This window comes from Erythranthe guttata, chromosome 5 (genome assembly GCF_056151865.1).
Source record: "Erythranthe guttata isolate IM_541 chromosome 5, IM_541, whole genome shotgun sequence".
Classification (NCBI taxonomy): domain Eukaryota; kingdom Viridiplantae; phylum Streptophyta; class Magnoliopsida; order Lamiales; family Phrymaceae; genus Erythranthe; species Erythranthe guttata.
In genome coordinates, this window is record NC_142537.1 from 15,813,649 (window position 1) to 15,834,453 (window position 20,805).

General features: G+C 33.4%; 5 protein-coding genes across 5 annotated transcripts; 1 reads left to right on the plus strand and 4 right to left on the minus strand.

The window, feature by feature from the left end:
• Positions 1-419: 419 nt before the first annotated feature.
• LOC148770754 (protein LURP-one-related 3-like) lies at positions 420-1,719 on the minus strand. Its single transcript, XM_088817768.1, has 3 exons — positions 1,391-1,719; positions 1,050-1,283; positions 420-560 (listed from the first exon to the last, which is right to left on the minus strand). Exons 1-3 carry the CDS (start codon positions 1,631-1,633, stop codon positions 420-422), a joined length of 618 nt encoding a protein of 205 aa, XP_088673894.1. The 5' UTR covers positions 1,634-1,719.
• A 3,178-nt stretch (positions 1,720-4,897) lies between these two features.
• LOC148770755 (F-box/kelch-repeat protein At3g06240-like) lies at positions 4,898-7,455 on the minus strand. Its single transcript, XM_088818042.1, has 3 exons — positions 6,516-7,455; positions 5,510-5,771; positions 4,898-5,003 (listed from the first exon to the last, which is right to left on the minus strand). Exons 1-3 carry the CDS (start codon positions 7,453-7,455, stop codon positions 4,898-4,900), a joined length of 1,308 nt encoding a protein of 435 aa, XP_088674168.1.
• A 1,592-nt stretch (positions 7,456-9,047) lies between these two features.
• On the plus strand, positions 9,048-10,652 carry LOC148770756 (uncharacterized). The gene is made up of 2 exons (XM_088817767.1): positions 9,048-10,106; positions 10,189-10,652. Exons 1-2 carry the CDS (start codon positions 9,156-9,158, stop codon positions 10,459-10,461), a joined length of 1,224 nt encoding a protein of 407 aa, XP_088673893.1. The 5' UTR covers positions 9,048-9,155; the 3' UTR covers positions 10,462-10,652.
• A 2,002-nt stretch (positions 10,653-12,654) lies between these two features.
• On the minus strand, positions 12,655-13,944 carry LOC105956880 (protein LURP-one-related 3). Its single transcript, XM_088818267.1, has 3 exons — positions 13,668-13,944; positions 13,328-13,561; positions 12,655-12,795 (listed from the first exon to the last, which is right to left on the minus strand). Exons 1-3 carry the CDS (start codon positions 13,908-13,910, stop codon positions 12,655-12,657), a joined length of 618 nt encoding a protein of 205 aa, XP_088674393.1. The 5' UTR covers positions 13,911-13,944.
• Positions 13,945-17,739: 3,795 nt separating this feature from the next.
• LOC148770757 (putative F-box protein At5g62660) lies at positions 17,740-19,079 on the minus strand. The gene is made up of 3 exons (XM_088818044.1): positions 18,450-19,079; positions 17,800-18,332; positions 17,740-17,758 (listed from the first exon to the last, which is right to left on the minus strand). Exons 1-3 carry the CDS (start codon positions 19,077-19,079, stop codon positions 17,740-17,742), a joined length of 1,182 nt encoding a protein of 393 aa, XP_088674170.1.
• Between the last annotated feature and the right edge of the window lie 1,726 nt (positions 19,080-20,805).

Genomic DNA, 20,805 nt, shown 5'->3' on the forward strand with positions numbered 1-20,805 from the left:
TCGTTTTGAGTTGTTTTGCACATATTAAGAAAATTAATAAATGTGGATAGATTATAGTAAAAAAAAACAGATAAAATTACTAAAATATCCTCAACATTAATTGATTATCAACTAATTACTAATTAATTAGGAGTGATTAAGGGTAAAATTGAAAATAATGCAATTAATGCTTTATTGAAAATTTAAAATGACAAATAATTTGGGACAAAAAAAAACTCTCTAAAAAGACATATAATATGGGGTACAGGGAGTAATAGATAGTTGATGGATAGTTGTAATTACTCAAACAAAAGGGTTTTTTCGTAATTTGACATAATCTTAGGGAGTGACTGTAATTTGCCCTAAATTTAAAGTCGTAAAAAAAAAATTAATTTAATGTGAAAAAACAGTGCATTCCAAAAATTCAATTCCAAGTATATTTACAGTTTATTGTTGATCATACCATAGACTATGATTAGAGCCATGATTAAGGAGTGGTCAACGTGGGGTTCCACCATTAATGAAAGTACATCATCTCCAAAACAAACCCCAACTCCCATCATTGACTGCTTTTGCATCACCTGCAACACGTGTTTAATCACTATTCATCATAAGGTCGTTCACAATTTTACTGATACTACTTTTGACTTCGGACGTGATTTTGACAATTTTTTATTCTCATTTTGGCAAAATTCAGAATTTTGAGTCCTTTGAGTTAGCTTTCTAATCCAATTTTGACCAGGTCGATTGGATGTCGGATGACAAAGTTATACATGAAATTAATTACGTTTTCAATTTAAGATATATAATTCAAAATATCAAAGTGTTGGTCAGTGTTACTGATCTATGCATATCTTTCTCATATAACATCCAGCCTTATCAATTCAAGTTGGATTAAAAAACTAACTCAAAGAACTACAAATTCTGTATTTCAAGTTTGCCAAATTCAAACTCGAGAATAGTCAAAATTACGTTAGAAGTTGAAACGGTATTTTTAAAATTGAAACGAACAATTCAATGCAATACTGAGGTACCGAATAAAAGAATCGTATATAGTTTTGATTAAGTACCTGTGCTAAAACTCGACTCTCGCGGTCCATAATTTTGAGGGTTGATTTTCCATTTAACCCTACAATCTTGTAGCAACTTGTTTTGGTCTTATTACATCCTAGGATAACATGGCATGTAATTCTTCCTCTCCTTAAAATTTTGCACTTCCTTTTGACTCTAAACCATTCTCCCTCTTTCTCAAACCTAGAATTCACCAATTTACGCCCTTCCCATCTTCCGAAAGTTAGTAGTTTCTACAAAAAACCCAAAAAAAAAAAATACGTGTTATCGTATATTTAATTTACACACAATCGCACACATATAATAACACATTGGGATATAAATGTAATATATGAGTCACCTTTCTTTTAATGGAGAAGAGCACTTCACCGTTGGAGCCCATGAGTAGGACTTCACTGCTGCGCCTTGTTTGGTAATTATCGACACGGAAAACAACTTCGCCTTTCGAACTATAGGCGGTGCAGCCATTGCCGTTGATCACAAGGGATTTCATCCAAACGGTGAATATTTCTCTTTCTGACGATGAGTATTGGCTAATACGACCGTTGATCATCGGTGGTGATCTAGGATGTATTCTAGCCATCAGATTCGACGACCATCACCGACGATCATGACAATGGACTGCAAATGAGTAGAAATGTAGAATATCTATTTATATGTAAAAAAAAAAAAAAAACAAAAAAAAAAAAACAAAAATTGGAAGAATTAAGCATTTGTGTTTGACTTTAGTTTATTATATGCACGTTTGTGATGCTAGTTTATTTGATTTTGTCACCGTAGACTCAGATTATTAAAATAAACACCACACACACACACACATAATATATATATATATATATATATATATATATATATATATATATATATATATATATATATATATATATATATATATATATATATATATATATATATATATATATATATATATATATATATATATATATATATTATTTTTTTCTTTTTGTTGAACTATATGCAAGTATGAATTATTGTGACATTTCATTCACTTTTTTTGTGTCCAAAATTACCCTTCGGCAAAGAGCTTTTTTTCGAGGGTGATGTTGTAAATGCACATTACTGATTTTTCTTTTCAAATTAAAAAAAATTGTTAGTAATTGAAATTATTGTGTGCGAAATCTAATCCGGCGGATTGAATCGCCCAGCCCGGTTATTTTTCGCCTGAAACTTTTGAAAACATAAAGAAAAAAAATGTAAGGAATCATGTAAGTTAAAACGCAGTTAGTCATCAATTGAACTGACACTAAACCAGCATGTGAATCGATGGTTTTGAACTGTAATCCAACCCTTACTTCAAGTGGTTGATTAACTTTTTTGTACTTTTTAATCGTGATCTGGCGATTCATGATTCATGGCAATGTCTAAACCTGAATGACGATAATTTGGTAATCACACTCCTACATCCATTTTTTTTCACTAATAGCTTATAAGTATTTTTCACAAAGTATCAGTTCGCCCTTAATTAATTAATTACTAACATAGCTTATGTCTACATGGAATTGTTTTAGAACATCAACTGAATTCTATTTTCTCATCGAAGGGCCGGTGGACAGAGGTAGAGGGAAAAAAGGATAATTGAATCATGAATGGAAATATAACAAAAAATATATAAAATTATGATTCAATATTAAATAAAATTAGATTATATGTATAGAAAGACATTATGATCAATGTCATTATATCTTCACATAAATTACATTTATACTATTATATTTTACTACCTTTTCAGAAATTACATATGTATTTTTCTATTTTTCTATCATTTTATTTTCACTTTTCTAATCTCAAAAGACAAAATTTTAGTTCAACCCTAATTTGAAGAATGTCCTTGATGAAGCGATGGTTGCCATCACCGATAAACACCTTCCAAGCCATTTTTAAGAATTTTATAAGCAAACACATTCGTCGTCCCACGCCCCTCTCATTTTGAGGAATATCCCGAATGAATGACGTCAACTCTCGTTGGGACTCGCAGCCCGCCAAGTCTCTCTCCATCAACTTGACAACAAAATCGTATATTATATCCTCCGAAATCGATGACCAACTTGTTGCTCGATAACATAGTACGTATACCGATTATTGGAAACATTAGGAGTTGTTCTTCCAACTCTTTCTTAGCTCTCATTTCCCAACATATTCTTGTGCCTGCGAACCAATTTATCTTTGTAACTCGCAGCGGCTCATATTTCTATCTATTCACTTGACAAGAAAATTATTTTAATAACCATAACATTTACTTTCATATTAAATATCATTTGCAATTACACAAATGACATCAAATAAAGAATTAACTAAACGCGTGCAAAGCATTTAAATGTATTATATTTTTATTCTCTATTCTCTTGTTTAATGTTAGATATTAATTTTTATTTTTTATCACAATATAAAATAATACTACTAAAATTTATACTTTTTACTTAAAAAATGATAGATATGTATTTGTTTTACCATTTTTTTGTGAATAACACTAAAAGCAATCAGGGTTGCTGCCGATGGAAGGTTATTATATCCTTATTATCCTCAATGGGATGTTACAATCATCTTGATCTAATCGTTAAGATGTTGTTCTCTAGAACACCTCAAATAATTGCTTTAAAATATCTACAAAGAGAAGTTTCTAGAATGCTCTAATAGTTTCTACAACTGTTATATATACAATTGGGATCCAAGGAAAAATAGCCAAGTGATGGCCCACATTGGCAATCCATAATATCTTCTATGCCTAATTCGACAACGTTCTTGTTGTCTCGAATAAGTGGAGACGATCTTGAAATTGCCACAAATCTTCCCTAGACGCTCACTTACTGCACCCAAATTGCATATGTCGATTAACTCATTGAAAATTGACATAAATACCCCCTTATCACATAAAATGTCAGACCAAATCTACGGATTTTCTTTTCTTTTATTTATTTTATTGTTTTTGGGTGCTAATTGATGAATTTATATCAAGTGGTTTAGATTCAGAAGATCATAAATAAATACTTAAGAAAATCAATTTAATTATTCATGGAATGCTAGCTAGGAAGCATGTAACATGTTCACTATTAGTTGTCAAGTATAATATCTTAGTGATCATAATTGATGTCTCCATCAACTAAGATTCACAAGTTTTTGACAGATATGATTTAACTACTTAATTATTCATCTTCTTACATTTTTTTTTTATTTTTTTTTTTAGCATATTATATATAAATAGCTTCTCATGGCAAATACATGACATTTTCGTAGAAATATATTTTACATAGTATACTTTAATTTGTCTGCATTTCAACCAATAATATTTCTAATTATTGCAGTAATATATTTTTACTAAATATTTTCATGTCAACTGTTATTAAGTTCTTTAATAAACACGCTAAGCTGAAAAACCCGAAACCCTGAACCTGAAACTGAATAGACTGCAATTGCATTATTTAATGCTTAATAATGTGTCAGCAATAGTCCTAAGTCTTCTAAATTATTCAAATTGTGGGTGTCACGTGTGGATCAAATGGAATGCCACGTCACACAAAAAAGTCGCAACGAAAATTAAATTGAGTTAATTGATGATTTCATATGTAAGCAATCTTCAATCCGATCAAGTTGTTAATCAACTTGTAATGAAGTATGGAATGTGAATAGTGAAGCATAACAAGATTAACAAGAGTACTTAGATTTTGAAACTACTAAATCATTTTGGAAGATAAATTTTGAGTAAAGTGCAATTAGCACCCTTGTGAAATCTCGAACTGCAGGAAATTCATGCGATAAAAAACTCACTCAACCCCGTTGTGCGTTTTAGTCAAATACACTTTCCCCTAGTGCATGTTTGTGTGGCTCACTTTTAATGTACAATGACATAATTACCCCTCGAGAGCGCAGGTGGTGTAGTGGTGGCAGAGGTGGTGGGGGCAGGAAGCGAAGGGCGAAGGAGGCGGTGGTTTGGCCAACTGTGCTATTTAAAAAAAAAATTATAGAAGGTTTTGAGTGAGTTTTTTTATCACATGAATTTTTCCTGCAGTTCGAGAATACACAAGATACTAATTGCAAATAACTCAAGAAAATTTATATTAGAATGCTACTACTTATATTATGGAAGATAAGTTGTCGAATTTTTTTAGCATTGCAAGTCTATTTGAGGTAGATTTTGTATGTACTACGACTCTCATCCAACTTTATGTTGCCGACAAACTTTGAAAATAAACATTTCGAAAATTTGCATAAAAGTATAAAACAATATAATTTTGAAAATTCGCATAGATAACATATGCATGATTAACGAAATATATTTTTGAAAGTTCGCAAAAAAAAAAAAAACAATTTACCTTCCGGTCAAACATCATAACCGGAACTCGACCAATAATGTATTTGACTCGATTCATTGACGCCCCCAACTATATATCGAAGCTAGAGACCTAATATTTATTTACAAAATTTAAAAACAAAACGAAGAAACCTCTTCAAAGCCGACAAAAACCTCGACACAACGCTATATTTAGGTACATCTATTCGACTCGACACCGCGTTCCGATTACTCTTACAGTGCAGCAGTCCGCTCGTATCCTCCTTGAGTCGATAAAATCTCGGAGCAAATGCAGTCGCAAACATTAAGTTGTACCTTAAGTTGTTACCGAAATCGAGAACATCAACTTTAGTCGACCGTTGCTTCTCGGTATTGATAGAGATGAAGGTTTTCTTATCACCTCCCTTTGGAGAAACTACGACGTTTCCATTCGGCAATTTCGTGATTATTGCTAGCAAGTGAATGTCCAGTCTTCACGTTCGTCACGCTTCGACTGCGGGGGCGTGTTAGAGAATATTATATTATAGAATTCTCCTAATATTAGGATTCTAGTATGATTCGGTTACCTAGATTAGTTAGGATTTAGTTACCTAGTCAAACTCTATTACCTTGGAATATTTCTCTATATATATTCCATGTAATCAACCCATAACACAATGGGGGTTTCTTTTATATTACGTATTAATATTTCTCTCTTTCTCCTCTTCTATTTCTGTCTCCTTTTTTTTTTTTTTTTTTTTTTTTTTTTTTTTTTAAATTAAGTTAAGGGTGTTATTAGAGCATATTAAAGTATGCTCCAATTTTGAAAAGTCAATGCCGGAGACCGGCGGCAAAAAATTTTTTTTTGAAAAAGAAAAAGTTGGCTCCTTCGATCCTACACTCGGTGATGAACTCTGGGTGGATCTTTTGCTGCAACGTGTTCTTCTTTTTATTTTTCTAAAATCCCTAAACGTAAACCCTAGCGGGGAGTATATTATAAAATACAAAAAATGACACGTGACACCAGAAGATCACCCGGTGTTTATCTCCGGGTGTAGAATCGAAGAAGTCCGATGTCTTCTGCTAATCTTCGGCTGCTTCTTTGTATTTTCCTTTTAGTTTTCCTTTGGAAACATCCTAGTGACAATTATATTATATTCGTTGTTTCGTGTAGTCGTACTTCTCGGAAGCCCCCTAATTAAAGAACACAATATCACGTTCTTCGACCACGAATCCGCAACTCCGTACTTTTCCATTGTCCATATAGTAATCTCGCCCCAAACCGAAACGTCGATTAGGGAAAGACGATCGTTGTTGAGCACTCGTAAATTCGTGTTCTTGTGATTCGAAACCGGCTTAATTTCAAGAGGCTTTGGAATCCCGAAACCGCATTTCTCCAACGAGAAATCGAAAGTGCAAATCCGATTGTTATTATTATTATTATTATTATCGTTCTTCGGAATCCAATGGTAAAAACCCCGGAAAGAAACCCCGTTCGACCGACGAAACAAGGAATCGAACGATTGGTCGTCTCCGACGAATATCGTTCGCCACTCGAGATCGAGCCCGACCGTGAAAACCTTGGCTTGCGACAACTTATCGTGGTCGTGGTAAGAAAATCTCACGATCTTGTACTTGTCGATTCCACGAACGTAGCCGATTTTGTACTCGTACCAGTACCACCATTCTTCGGGACGTAGTAGATTATTCTCCGCAACGCCGAGGGATTCCCCGGTAAGCGGGTTCGAGAAGAAGATCTTCTCGGTTACGCGGTCGCTGAAACATACGACCAGCAGCAGGAAGAGCAAGCCGTTTTCCGCGCCGACGAGATGCACGGTGGAGCTGAAATAACCTCCGGGATCTCCGGTGACTGTTAGGGTTAGGGGCGTCGGAATTATTTCGCCGGTCGGAGAGAATTGAAGCGCGGCGATGGAGTTGGTTTGGATGGAGGCTTGTTCGAGGAAGACGGTGGTGAACGGAGAGTTGATTGTGTAGCTTCTGGTGAAGTCCGGGTGGGAGAGGAGGTTGTACCACGACGTACAAACGCACTTGCACGACACGATATCCTTGCATGGAAGTCTCGTGAATATTTCTTGCAGTAAATCGGTCGGCAAATCCATTGCCCGAGAAATCGAGATTCGGTTTTTTTTCACGGTGGGGTAAATTCACGGCGGTGATGGAAGGACTATACAAGGTGTTTTTTTTTTTTTTTTTTTAGTAACAAGGGGTTATATATATATTATATATTTTGTATCTAGAATTATTATTTGTATAGGATTCTAACATTAAGATTTATGTACAGTTAAATCAATATAAATTAATGGGGCTCTTTGATATAACCAATTAATATTTTTTTAATAGAGAAAAACTCAAATTATTTTGCACCAATTGAGATTAACTCATTCTAAATTTTAACTATCATTTTTTCCATTTATGTCTCTCCTTTTTTTTCTTTTTTTTATATATAGTATTATTATTAATTTATTATTATTATTATTTTCTTTTTTTTTCGTTTTTTTACTTTTTTTCTCTATCAGGGATGTTAATCGACTATGAAACATATTAAATCAACTATGATGAACTATAGTCGATTAAGGAACGGACTACTAAAAATAACAAATCACAATTACAAAAATGCAAATTCAACTATATTTTACAAAGACAAACAATATACAATCATTATAATTGATTTATACAATTGGAATCAATAAACAAAAAATCCAAAATAAAATTAAAAATTGGAGTCATTGAAGCATATTAATCGACTATGATGTGAAGCATAGTTGATTAAAAATCTGCTACTAAAAATAACAAATCACAACTGCGAAAAAATGCAAAATCAACTATATATTACAAAAACAAAAAATATACAAACATTATAATTGATTTATACAATTGGAATCAATAAACGGAAAATCCAAAAAAATAAAAAAATTGGAGTCGATCAACCTTGATCGACTACCAGAACATAGTCGATTAGCTTAATCGACTATGAATATGTACATAGTCGATTAAGGTTTCAGCCTGCGCGAAATTCTCTACAAGCGCCGTTATCCGCCCAATCCACCAAAAAACCCTAAATTTGCATCCCATCGTCATCACACCGCTGCCACAATACACTATTCAACCAATCCCTAACAAGAATAAAATAAATAAACTAAATAATTCATAAAAAAACACAAATTAGCATTTCAATTAGGATTGTGCATGGATCGGTTTTAACCACCAACCAACCCATTTTCAACCCACAATTTGTGATGGTTAATCAACCATCAACCGACCCATTTAAGTTAGGTCGATAATGTCAACCAACCCATGTATAGTTGGGTCGATAATGGTTTCTAATATGCTAAAAAGTTGGTTAGTCGGTTAATATCGGCCAACCAACTTTATTCATTAATTTATTATTTATTAATTTTAATTAAAATATTTAATATTTTTAATTTCAAATTTCTATTTTATATCACATTTATTAAATTGTTTAATGTTGACCAAAATCCTAAAAGTAATAAATCTAACCTAATTATCTAATTTGAACTATTTTAATTTTAAGACATATAGTCTAAATATTTGGACGATTATTATTTGTTGAACTATTTATGTTTAATTGCAATATATATGCCTGTAATGTTTTGAATTTTTTATTTGAATATTATTGAAGTAGTCGCATTTAATTTATAAAAAATATAACGTTGTAACAAGTAATAACGTTGACCTACTCGCCGAGATCGAGACGTACAAGAGAGATAGAGACGAGCTCGAGGCGCAGTTGGAACAGCTGGCGCTCGATTACGAAATTACTAAGCAAGCCAATCACGAGATGTCGTTTAAGCTCGAGCAGAGCAAAATCCAAGACCAGCTGCAAATGGAAAACGAGTGTTCGTCTTCTTCTTCATCTTCCGAAAAAAACGAGCTCGATAACTACATCGAAAATCTCGAAAACGAACTTGAAAGACGTTCGAAAGAACTCGAAGCCCATGTGAAGGGATTGGAGGAAGAGCTCGAAAAACAAGCGCTAGGGTTTGAAATGGATATCGAAGCTCTTACGAAGTCGAAAATCGAGCAAGAACAGAGAGCGATTAGAGCAGAGGAAACCCTAAAGAAGATGAGATGGAAAAACGCTAATACGGCGGAGAGACTTCAAGAAGAGTTTCGAAGGCTTTCGGTGCAGATGGGGTCCACATTCGAAGCGAACGAGAGATTGGCTATGAAAGCTTTGGCCGAAGCGAACGAGCTTCGTTTGGAGAAAATCCGTTTAGAGGAATTGCTTCGGAAAAAATCCGAAGAAATTTTGGTTATGAGGGACGAGAACGAAGCGAATGTTGCGAAGAATAAGATTCTATTGGATGAGATGGAAGGTAAGAAGAAGTTGGTTCGGGAGATTGAAAGAACGAGAATTTCGATTAAGGAAATGGAATTGCAAGTGGAGCAAGGGAATGACGAAAGGATAGAAATCGAGCGTAGGGTTTTATCGGCGAGGAGAGAAGCGGAGGATTCGTACAAGGAATTGGATAAAATGAGATTTGTTTTGGAGGAAAAGGAATTGATAATCGAGAAAATGCAATCGGAGATTAACGCTCTTCGATTCGAGCGCGATGAATTGAAGCATTCGTTGTCGGAGAATGAGAAGGACAAAGATAATTTGAGGAAGCAAGTTTTCGAATTGACAAGTGATTTGAAGAAGAGGGAAATGATTTCGAGCAAGCCCGTTTTTCGCGGGCCTAATAAAGATGTCGTACCAAATCTCAAGGAGAGAATAAAGTTGCTTGAGGTAAAAATTTAAACTTTATTTAATTTTATAATTCCCTATAAAATTTTTTTTTGTCACATTTTCCATTTTTTGTGTGCGATAGCGCGAGATCAAGTTAAAGGAAACGGCTATTGAAACATCGGGTAAGGTGTATTCGGACAAGGAAAACGAGCTTCTTAGGAAAATCGAGGAGTTGGAGAAAACAGGAGAAGTTGATGAGTTGAAAAACGAGATAGAATTAATGAAGAAGAGGAACGAATCGATGGAAGTGGAGTTGAAGGAAATGGAGGAGAGATATTCGGACATAAGCCTTAAGTTTGCAGAGGTTGAAGGGGAAAGACAACAACTTGTGATGGATTTACGCAACCTTAAATAATGCTAGTTACGAGCCCGTAAACGTTTTTATAACTTTGGAATTCGATAAATTCGGAATATTTTTCGAAATTTATATATTCTTTTAAATTTGTTTGTTTTTCCTCAGTTTATGATCTCATTGGATGTAATATGTAAAATTATCTAAGATGATGTAACAATGTAGGAGTTGTGCTTGGATGCCTTATTCTTTTATTATTTTCTTCATTTTCTTTTTTGTTTTGTTTGGTCATATGATGCAATTTTTACTAGGTTTAAAATAACTTACAAACAAAATATTTTAGACTTCGTGATAAAAATATATTAAACTTTAAGACTTAATTCGATGTTTTTCTCGGTCGCAACGCGATTGTGGAAACAATGAGCTCTTATTTTCGGTTTATCGAGTAATTGGTATTGATTATTGAACGTTCTCTGATCTTTAACGATACAATAATACAATTGAGTTTTAGTAAGACTCTAGTTGACCGTAACTTAACTTAACACCTAAACGAGTCGTGATACAATCGTTTGTGTTGAAACGTAAAGCCATGGCAGTCGATAGAAGAAAAGTACAAAGGTAGCGGATTATTCAAATCAAAAACCAAGATTGAACAAAGATCGATTGAAAATCCAACTTTAATTTCGATTTCCAATTTTAATTTCCTCAAAAATTCCAACTTTTTTTCCCGGAATATGCATTTATAATATAAATATTATTATATATGCTATCATTATATGACCAAAAAAATGGAATTTTTTGCATTCCACCGATTTTGATTTGAAAATTTTCGATTTTTTGAAAAAAAAAATTCTCATTCTATTTTCGGAAAATCCAATTTTTCCGAGTTTCTTTGGAACGGAATTGAAATTATTTTTTACTTTCAAAAAAAAATAATAATAAATCAAAAGTGCTAATTTCGACCTGATCCGTCTGATTTCCAACCTTAAGTTTTATACGTCTCATCGATATTTTGGTAAGGGCCGAATTTATGTAATGATTTTCATATATTGACATGCTTGGTCCAAATTAAATGAAGAGAATGTTTATATTCCATTTATGAAATCATTAGATCATTATTATTTATTTAATGATGAAAAATTCTACATTCCAAGGAACCATTAATTAGATAATTATTGTGTGTTCCAAACCTTCCCACCAACACAATTCAATTCCATATATGAATTATTTTATTCAAATTATTAAGTTTTTAATCAATTTGTTGCAAGTCTAGTAATTATATTATTGTCTCATTCCATCTAATAAACATGCATATCAAAATTTGGTCAGAAAGAATATATCATCGAATGTAATTCAATGTAACAATAGAATAAGCATATCCTGAGTTTGAACTGATCACTTCCTATCTTGAAAAATAAATTTAAGGACAAGTTGCGACCAACCCCTGAGGTGAGGTTAAATTACAAAGAAATCCCTTATGTTTGGGTAATTACAACCACCTCAATCAATTATGTATTTTTTGATGAAAAAACCTGTCATTCATTTGGTAGTTTTTTTCATTGTAAGGATAGACGTGTAAGATACTCCCTCCGTCCCAAATTTAAATGTCGTTTTGGGTTGTTTTGCACATATTAAGAAAATCAATAAATGTATATAGATTATAGTAAAAATAGATAAAATTACTAAAATATCCTCAACATTAATTGATAACTACTTAATTAGGAGTGATTAAGGGTAAAATTGAAAATAATGCAATTAATGCTTCATTGAAAATTTAAAATGACAAATAATGTGGGACAAAAAAACTCTCTAAAAAGACATATAATATGGGACAGAGTGAGTAATACATAGTTGATGGATAATTGTAATTTTTCAAATAATAGAGTTTTTTTCGTAATTTGACATAATCTTAGAGAGTGGCTGTAATTTGCCCTAAATTTAAAGTCGTAAAAAAAATGAATTTAATGTGAAAAAACAGTGCATTCCAAAAATTCAATTCAAAAGAAAAATGTATGAATTCAATTCCAAGTACATTTAGGGTCCATTTGGATGGAGGGATTTGATTTGGGAAATGGATTTGAAATGACTCCAATTTTGGAGTCATTTGAAATCCATCACTATTGCTCCAAAATCAACTAAAAATGAGGGGTGGGGATTTGAAATCCATCTCCAGATCCCCCAATCCAAACAAGTCCGAGGGATTTGTTATTATGGATTTGAAATCCCTCCCCCAAATCCCTCCTTCCAAATGCACCCTTACAGTTTATTGTTGATCATACCATAGACTATGATTAGAGCCATGATTAAGGAGTGGTCAACGTGGGGTTCCACCATTAATGAAAGTACATCATCTCCAAAACAAACCCCAACTCCCATCATTGACTGCTTTTGCATCACCTGCAACACGTGTTTAATCACTATTCATCAGAAGGTTGTTTGATCGGAAGTTGTTTGCACTGAAATGTTAGATGTCGTTCACAATTTTACTGATACTATTTTTGACTTCGGACGTGATTTTAACAATTTTCTATTCTCATTTTGGCAAAATTCAGAACTTAGAGTCCTTTGAGTTAACTTTGTAATCCAATTTTGACCAGGTCGATTGAATGTCGGATGACAAAGTTATACATGAAATTAATTACGTTTTCAATTTGAGATATATAATTCAAAATATCAAAGTGTTGGTCAGTGTTACTGATCTATGCATATCTTTCTCATATAACATCCAGTCTTATCAATTCAAGTTGGATTAAAAAACTAACTCAAAGAACTACAAATCATGTATTTCAAGTTTGCCAAATTCAAACTCGAGAATAGTCAAAATTACGCTAGAAGTTGAAACAGTATTTTTAAAATGGAAACGAGCAATTCAATGCAATACTGAGGTACCGAATAAAAGAATCGTCTATAGTTTTGATTAATTAATTACCTGTGCTAAAACTCGACTCTCGCGGTCCATAATTTTGAGGGTTGATTTTCCTTTAAACCCTACAATCTTGTAGCAACTTGTTTTGGTCTTATTACATCCTAGTATAACATGGCATGTAATTCTTCCTCTCCTTAAAATTTTGCACTTCCTTTTGACTCTAAACCATTCCCCCTCTTTCTCAAACCTAGAATTCACCAATTTACGCCCTTCCCATCTTCCGAAAGTTAGTAGTTTCTACAAAGAACCCAAAAAAAAAAATACGTGTTATCGTATATTTAATTTACACACAATCGCACACATATAACAATACATTGGGATATAAATATAATATATGAGTGACCTTTCTTTTAATGGAGAAGAGCACTTCACCGTTGGAGCCCATGAGTAGGACTTCACTGCTGCGCCTTGTTTGGTAATTATCGACACGGAAAACAACTTCGCCTTTCGAACTATAGACGGTGCAACCGTTGCTGCTGATCACGAGGGATTTCATCCAAACGGTGAATATTTCTCTTTCCGATGACGAGTATTGGCTAATACGACCGTCAATCATTGGTGGTGATCTAGGGTGTATTCTAGCCATCAGATTCGACGAACATTAGCGGCGATCATGATAATGGACTGCAAATGAGTAGAAATGTAGAATTTATGTTTATATGTAATAAAAGAAAGAAAAAAGCATTTGTGTTTGACTTTAGTTTATTATATGCACGTTTGTGATGCAAGTTCTTGCAAGTATATTTGATTTTGTCACCGTAGACTCAGATTATTAAAATAAACACCACACACACACAAACACATAATATATATATTATTTTTTCTTTTTGTTGAACTATATACAAGTATGAATAATTATGATGTTTCTTCACTTTTTTGTGTGTCCAAAATCACCCTTCGGCCAAGAGCTTTTTTTCGAGGGTAATGTTGTAAATGTACATTACTGATTTTTCTTCTCAATTGAAAAAAAAAAATTGTGTGCGGAATCTAATCCGGCGGATTGAATCGCCCAGCCCGATTATTTTTCGCCTGAAATTATTTAAAACATAAAGAAAAAAATGTAAGGAATATATGCAAGTTAAAACGCCTATACCGACAGTTAGTCACCAATTGAACTGACACTAAACCAGCATGTGAATCGATGGTTTTGAACTATAATCCGACCCTTACTTCAAGGGGTTGATTAACGTTTTTGTACTTTTTAATCGTGATCTGGCGATTCATGATTCATGGCCATGTCTAACCCTGAATGACGATAATTTGGTAATCACACTCCTACATCCATTTTTTTCATTAATAGCTTATAAGTGTTTTTCACAAAGTATCAGTTCGCCCTTAATTAATCAATTACTAACATAGCTTATGTCTACATGGAATTGTTTTAGAACATCAACTGAATTCTATTTTCTCACCGAAGGGCCAATTGACAAAGGCCGAGGGAAAAAGGATAGTTGAATCATGAATGAAAATATAACAAAAAATATATAAAATTATGATTTCAATATTAAATAAAATTAGATTATATCTATAGAAAGACATTATGATCAATGTTCATAAAAAAAAACGTAACAAATGAAGTGCAAAACTAATAATATATGGAAAAATTAATAAGACACGACGTGTCTTTGGTACAAGAAATCGGACAAAACCATTAGTATATATACTCCATCACAGCTAGCCATTTTCTCACCACTCATGAAATGCCATATTTTTCATTACATCACATTTTATTACTTTGTGTTGCACTTAGTGGAATTTAACACTAACTTTTCTGAAATTATTTTTGTTTTTTTCTATTTTTCTATCATTTTATTTTCACTTTTCTCATCTCAAAAGACAAAAGTTAAGTTCAACCCCTAATTGGAAGAATGTTCTCGGTGAAGTCTAGTTTTGAACCAATGACATCAACCCTCGTTGTGACTCGCAGCCCGCTAAGTTTCTCTCCATTAACTTGACAACAAAATCGTATATTGTATCCTTCGAAATCGATGACCAACGTGTTGCTCGATAACATAGTACATATACCGATTATTGGAAACATTAGGAGTTATTCTTCCAACTCAGAAAAAAAAATCATAAAATTTCTTAGCTCTCATTTCCCAACAGATTTTTGTGACTGCGAACCAATTTCTCTTTATAACCAATTTCTCTTTGTAACTCGCAGCGGCTCATATTTCTATCTATCCATTTAACAAGAAAAGTATTTTAATAACCATAACATTTACTTTCATATTAAATATCATTTACAATTACACAAATGACATCAAATGAAGAATTAACTAAACACGTGCAAAGCACGTAAATGTATTGTTTTTTATTCTATAATCTCTTGTTTAATGTTGGATATTAATTTTTATTTGTTGTCACAATATGAAATAATACTACTAAAATTCAAGGTTATTATATCCTTATTATCCTCAATGGAAGGTTACAATCATTTTGATCTAATTGTTAAGATGTTGTTCTCTAGAACACTCCAAATAATTGCTACAAAATATATACAATGAGAAGTTTCTAGAATGCTCTAATAGTCTCTACAACTCTCATATATACAATTGGGATCCAAGGAAAAATAGCTAAGTGTTGGCCCAGCATTGGCAGTCCATAACATCTTCTATTTCTAATTCGACAACGTCCCCGTTGCCTCAAATAAGTGGAGACGATCTTGAAATTGTCACAAATCTTCCTTAGACACTCACTTACTGCACCCAAATTGCATATGTCGATTAACTCATTGAAAATTGACATAAATACCCCCTTACCACATAAAATGTCAGACCAAATCTCACGGGTTTTCTTTTTTTTTTTTGTTTGCTAAATAATGAATTTATTTCAAGTGGTTTAGATTCAGAAGATCATAAATAAATACTTAAGAAAATCAATTTAATTATTCATGAAATGCTAGCTAGGAAGCATGTAACATGTTCACTATTAGTTGTCAAGTATAATATACTAGTGATCATAATTGAAGTCTCCATCATCTTCTTATATTTTTATTTTTTTTTAGCATATTATATATATTTAAATAGCTTCTCATGGCAAACACATGACATTTTCCTAGTAATATATTTTACATATAGTATACTTTAATTTGCCTGCATTTCAACCAATAATATTTCTAATTATTTCAGTGATATATTTTTACTAAATATTTTCATGTCAACTGTTATTAAGTTCTTTAATAAACACACTAAGTTGAAAAACTCGAAACCCGAAACCTAAACTCGAAACCCTGAACCCGAAACTCGAAAGATTGCAATTGCATTTTTTAATGCTTAATAATGTGTCAGCAATAGTCTTAGTCTTCTAAATTATTCAAATTGTGGGTGTCACGTGTGGATTAAATGGAATGCCACGTCACACAAAAAAAGTCGTAACGAAAATTAAATTGAGTTAATTGATGATTTCATATGTAAGCAATCTTCAATCTGATCAATTTGTTAATCAACTTGTAATGAAGTATGGAATGTGAATAGTGAAGCATAACAATATTAACAAGATTACTTGATTTTGAATCTACTAATCATTTTGGAAGATAAATTTTGAGTAAACTGTAATTAACACGCTTGTGTAATCTCGAACCGCAGGAAAATTCATGTGATAAAAAACTCACTCAAACCCCTTTGTGTGTTTTAGTCAAATGCACTTTCCTCCTAGTGCATGTTCGTGTGGCTCACTCGCGATTTGTGCAACGATGAAGGAATTTTTGATGTACAATGACATAATTACCCCTCGAGATAAAAAGGGAAAACGAGTTGGAGCGCAGGTGGTGTAGTGATGGCAGAGGTGGTGGGGGCAGGAAGCGAAGGGCGAAGGAGGCGGTGGTTTGGCCGGAGATTTTGAGATTTTCTTTTTTTCTTTTTAATTTTGTAATTTATTTAATTAATATATATATAATATTTTTGCAAAAATCTCCTTGAGGTATTTATGCATTTTAACGAGCGGTCAACGGGAAATTGCAAATAGGTCAACTGTGTTCCTTGAGTGAGTTTTTTTGTCACATGAACTTTTCCTGCCGTTCGAGAATACACAGGATACTAATTGCAAATAACTCAAGAAAATTTATATTAAAAGAAATTAAATTGGAATGCTACTACTTATATTATTGAAGATAAGTTGTCGAATTTTTTTTAGCATTGCAAGTCTATTTGAGGTAAATTTTGTATGTACTACGACTCTCATCCAACTTTATTTTGACGACGAACTTCGAAAATAAACATTTCAAAAATTTGCATAAATATATAAAACAATATAATTTCGAAAATTCGCATAGATAACATGCATGAATAACGAAATGTATTTTTGAAAGTTCGCAAAAAAAAAAAACAAAAAAAAACAATTTACCTTCCGGTCAAACATTATAACCGGAACTCGACCAATAATGTATTCGACTCGATTCATTGACACCCATGATTTTATATCGAAGCTAGAGACCTAATATTTATTTAAACAATTTAAAAACAAAACGAAGTAACCTCTTCAAAGCCGACAAAAACCTCGAGACAACGCTATATTTAGGTACATCTACTCGACTCGCATTCCGATTACTCTTACGGTGCAACACTCCACTCGTATCGTCCTTGAGTCGATAAAATCTCGGAGCAAATGCAGTCGCATACATTAAGTTGTACCGTAAGTCTTTGCCGAAATCAAGAACATCAACTTTAGTCGACCGTTGCTTATCGGTAGCGATAGAGATGAAGGTTTTCTTATCGCCTCCCTTTGGAGAAAGTACGACGTTTCCATTCGGCAATTTCGTGATTATATTATATTCGTTGTTTCGTGTAGTCGTACTTCTCGGAAGCCCCCTAATTAAAGAACACAATATCACGTTCTTCGACCACGAATCCCCAACACCGTACTTTTCCATTGTCCATATAGTAATCTCGCCCCAAACCGAAACGTCGATCAGCGAAAGACGATCGTTGTTGAGCACTCGTAAATACGTGTTCTTGTGATTCGAAAGCGGCTTAATTTCAAGAGGCTTTGGAATCCCGAAACCGCATTTCTCCAACGAGAAATCGAAAGTGCAAATCCGATTGTTATTATTATTATTATTATTATTATTATTATTATTATTATTATCGTTCTTCGGAATCCAATGGTAAAAACCCCGGAAAGAAACCCCGTTCGACCGACGAAACAAGAAATCGAACAATCGGTCGTCTTCGACGACGATCGTTCGCCACTCGAGATCTACCCCGACCGTGAAAACCTTGGCCTGCGACAACTTATCGTGGTCGTGGTAAGAAAATCTCACGATCTTGTACTTGTCGATTCCACGAACGTAGCCGATTTTGTACTCGTACCCGTACCACCATTCTTCGGGACGTAGTAGATTATTCTCCGCAACGCCGAGGGATTCCCCGGTAAGCGGGTTCGAGAAGAAGATCTTCTCGGTTACGCGGTCGCTGAAACATACGACCAGCAGCAGGAAGAGCAAGCCGTTTTCCGCGCCGACGAGATGCACGGTGGAGCTGAAATAACCTCCGGGATCTCCGGTGACTGTTAGGGTTAGGGGCGTCGGAATTATTTCGCCGGTCGGAGAGAATTGAAGCGCGGCGATGGAGTTGGTTTGGATGGAGGCTTGTTCGAGCAAGACGGTGGTGAACGGAGAGTTGATTGTGTAGCTTCTGGTGAAGTCCTGGTGGGAGAGGAGGTTGTACCACGACGTACAAACGCACTTGCACGACACGATATCCTTGCATGGAAGTCTGGTGAGTATTTCTTCTAGTAAATCGGCCGGCAAATCCATTGCGCGAGGAATCGAGATTCGGGTTTTTTTTCACGGTGGAGTTAGGGTTTTAACTTTTGAGGAGAGACGGTGCTGTAAATTCACGGCGGTGATGGAAGGATTATACAAGGGGTTTTTTTTTTTTTTTTTTTGAGTAACAAGGGGTTATATATATATATATATATATATATATATATATATATATATATATATATATATATATATATATATATATATATATATATATATATAGTTTGTATCTAGAATTATTATTTGTATAGGATTCTAACATTAAGATTTATGTACAGTTAAATTACTATAAATTAATGGGGCTCATTGATATAACCCATCAATATTTTTTTTAATAGAGAAAGACCCAAATTATTTTGTACCAATTGAGAAAAATTTACTCTAAATTTTAACTACCAATTTTTCCATTTATGTCTCTCCATCTTACACATCCTCATGACTCATCAGTCCACTATCTCATGACCCATCAGCCCACTATCTACATGACCTTCTCTCCTTTTTTTTTTATATATATTATTATTATTTTATTATTATTATTATTATTATTATTATTATTATTATTATTATTATTATTATTATTATTATTATTATTATTATTATTATTATTAATTTATTATTATTGTTATTATTCTTTTTTTTTTCGTTTTTTAACTTTTTTTCTCTATCAGGGATGTTAATCGACTATGATGAACTATAGTCGATTAAGGAACGGACTACTAAAAATAACAAATCACAACTACAAAAATGCAAATTCAACTATATTTTACAAAAACAAACAATATACAAACATTATAATTGATTTATACAATTGGAATCAATAAACAAAAACTCCAAAAAAAAAAAATTTGGAGTCATCGAAGCATATTAATCGACTATGATGTGAAGCATAGTCGATTAAAAATCTGCTACTAAAAATAACAAATCACAACTGCGAAAAAATGCAAAATCAACTATATATTACAAAAACAAAAAATATACAAACATTATAATGGATTTATTCAATTGGAATCAATAAACGAAAAATCCAAAACAAGTAAAAAAGTTGGAGTCGATCAATCTTGATCGACTACCAGAACATAGTCGATTAGCTTAATCGACTATGAATATGTACATAGTCGATTAAGGTTTCAGCCTGCGCGAAATTCTCTACACGCGCCGTTATCCGCCCAATCCACCAAAAAACCCTAAATTTGCATCCCCATCGTCACCACACCGTTGCCACAATACACTATTCAACCAATCCCTAACAAGAATAAAATAAATAAATTAAATAATTCATACAAAAAAACACAAATTAACATTTCAATGTCCACCAAAAAAAACAGAAACGATTCATATTATTTGTCAAAACCAACATAAAAAAATAATAAATAAATAAAAGAAAAAAAAACAAGCAACTACCTTCACCAACATCAATTGCAACAGTGATTTTCTCATGCCTCATCCTCAAAGTCGTCAACCCACTGCGTCTTCAGCGCCAGTCATCATCTTCAACGTCGTCGGTGGAAACCACCGCCTCGAACTACAGATCCATCACCACCCTTCACGCGGCGGCGGGAGGCGGTGACAAACACTCTCCACCACCACCACCACCACCACCATCGGTCGACGTCTTGCTTTTCTTTCAAATTTGAGTCGAGAAGAGAAGACGAGAAAAGAAGAAGAAAGAACGGCAAATGAAATGGGTTAGGATTTTGAAGAGATTTAATATTAATAA

Excerpts from the sequence above, each read along its gene's own strand:
- LOC148770754 (XM_088817768.1), bottom strand. The coding sequence starts at position 1,633 with ATGGCTAGAATACATCCTAGATCACCACCGATGATCAACGGTCGTATT. Across the intron at positions 1,284-1,390 it reads TCTTCTCCATTAAAAGAAAG|AAACTACTAACTTTCGGAAG; the intron begins GTGACTCATATA and ends GGTTTTTTGTAG. Across the intron at positions 561-1,049 it reads AGAGTCGAGTTTTAGCACAG|GTGATGCAAAAGCAGTCAAT; the intron begins GTACTTAATCAA and ends CACGTGTTGCAG.
- LOC148770755 (XM_088818042.1), bottom strand. The coding sequence starts at position 7,455 with ATGGATTTGCCGACCGATTTACTGCAAGAAATATTCACGAGACTTCCA. Across the intron at positions 5,772-6,515 it reads AATTAGGGGGCTTCCGAGAA|TTTCTCCAAAGGGAGGTGAT; the intron begins GTACGACTACAC and ends GAAACGTCGTAG. Across the intron at positions 5,004-5,509 it reads TTTTTGTCGGCTTTGAAGAG|TTGGCCAAACCACCGCCTCC; the intron begins GTTTCTTCGTTT and ends TAAATAGCACAG.
- LOC148770756 (XM_088817767.1), top strand. The coding sequence starts at position 9,156 with ATGTCGTTTAAGCTCGAGCAGAGCAAAATCCAAGACCAGCTGCAAATG. Across the intron at positions 10,107-10,188 it reads AGAGAATAAAGTTGCTTGAG|CGCGAGATCAAGTTAAAGGA; the intron begins GTAAAAATTTAA and ends TGTGTGCGATAG.
- LOC105956880 (XM_088818267.1), bottom strand. The coding sequence starts at position 13,910 with ATGGCTAGAATACACCCTAGATCACCACCAATGATTGACGGTCGTATT. Across the intron at positions 13,562-13,667 it reads TCTTCTCCATTAAAAGAAAG|AAACTACTAACTTTCGGAAG; the intron begins GTCACTCATATA and ends GGTTCTTTGTAG. Across the intron at positions 12,796-13,327 it reads AGAGTCGAGTTTTAGCACAG|GTGATGCAAAAGCAGTCAAT; the intron begins GTAATTAATTAA and ends CACGTGTTGCAG.
- LOC148770757 (XM_088818044.1), bottom strand. The coding sequence starts at position 19,079 with ATGGATTTGCCGGCCGATTTACTAGAAGAAATACTCACCAGACTTCCA. Across the intron at positions 18,333-18,449 it reads TGTTTCGTCGGTCGAACGGG|AAATGCGGTTTCGGGATTCC; the intron begins GTTTCTTTCCGG and ends TTCTCGTTGGAG.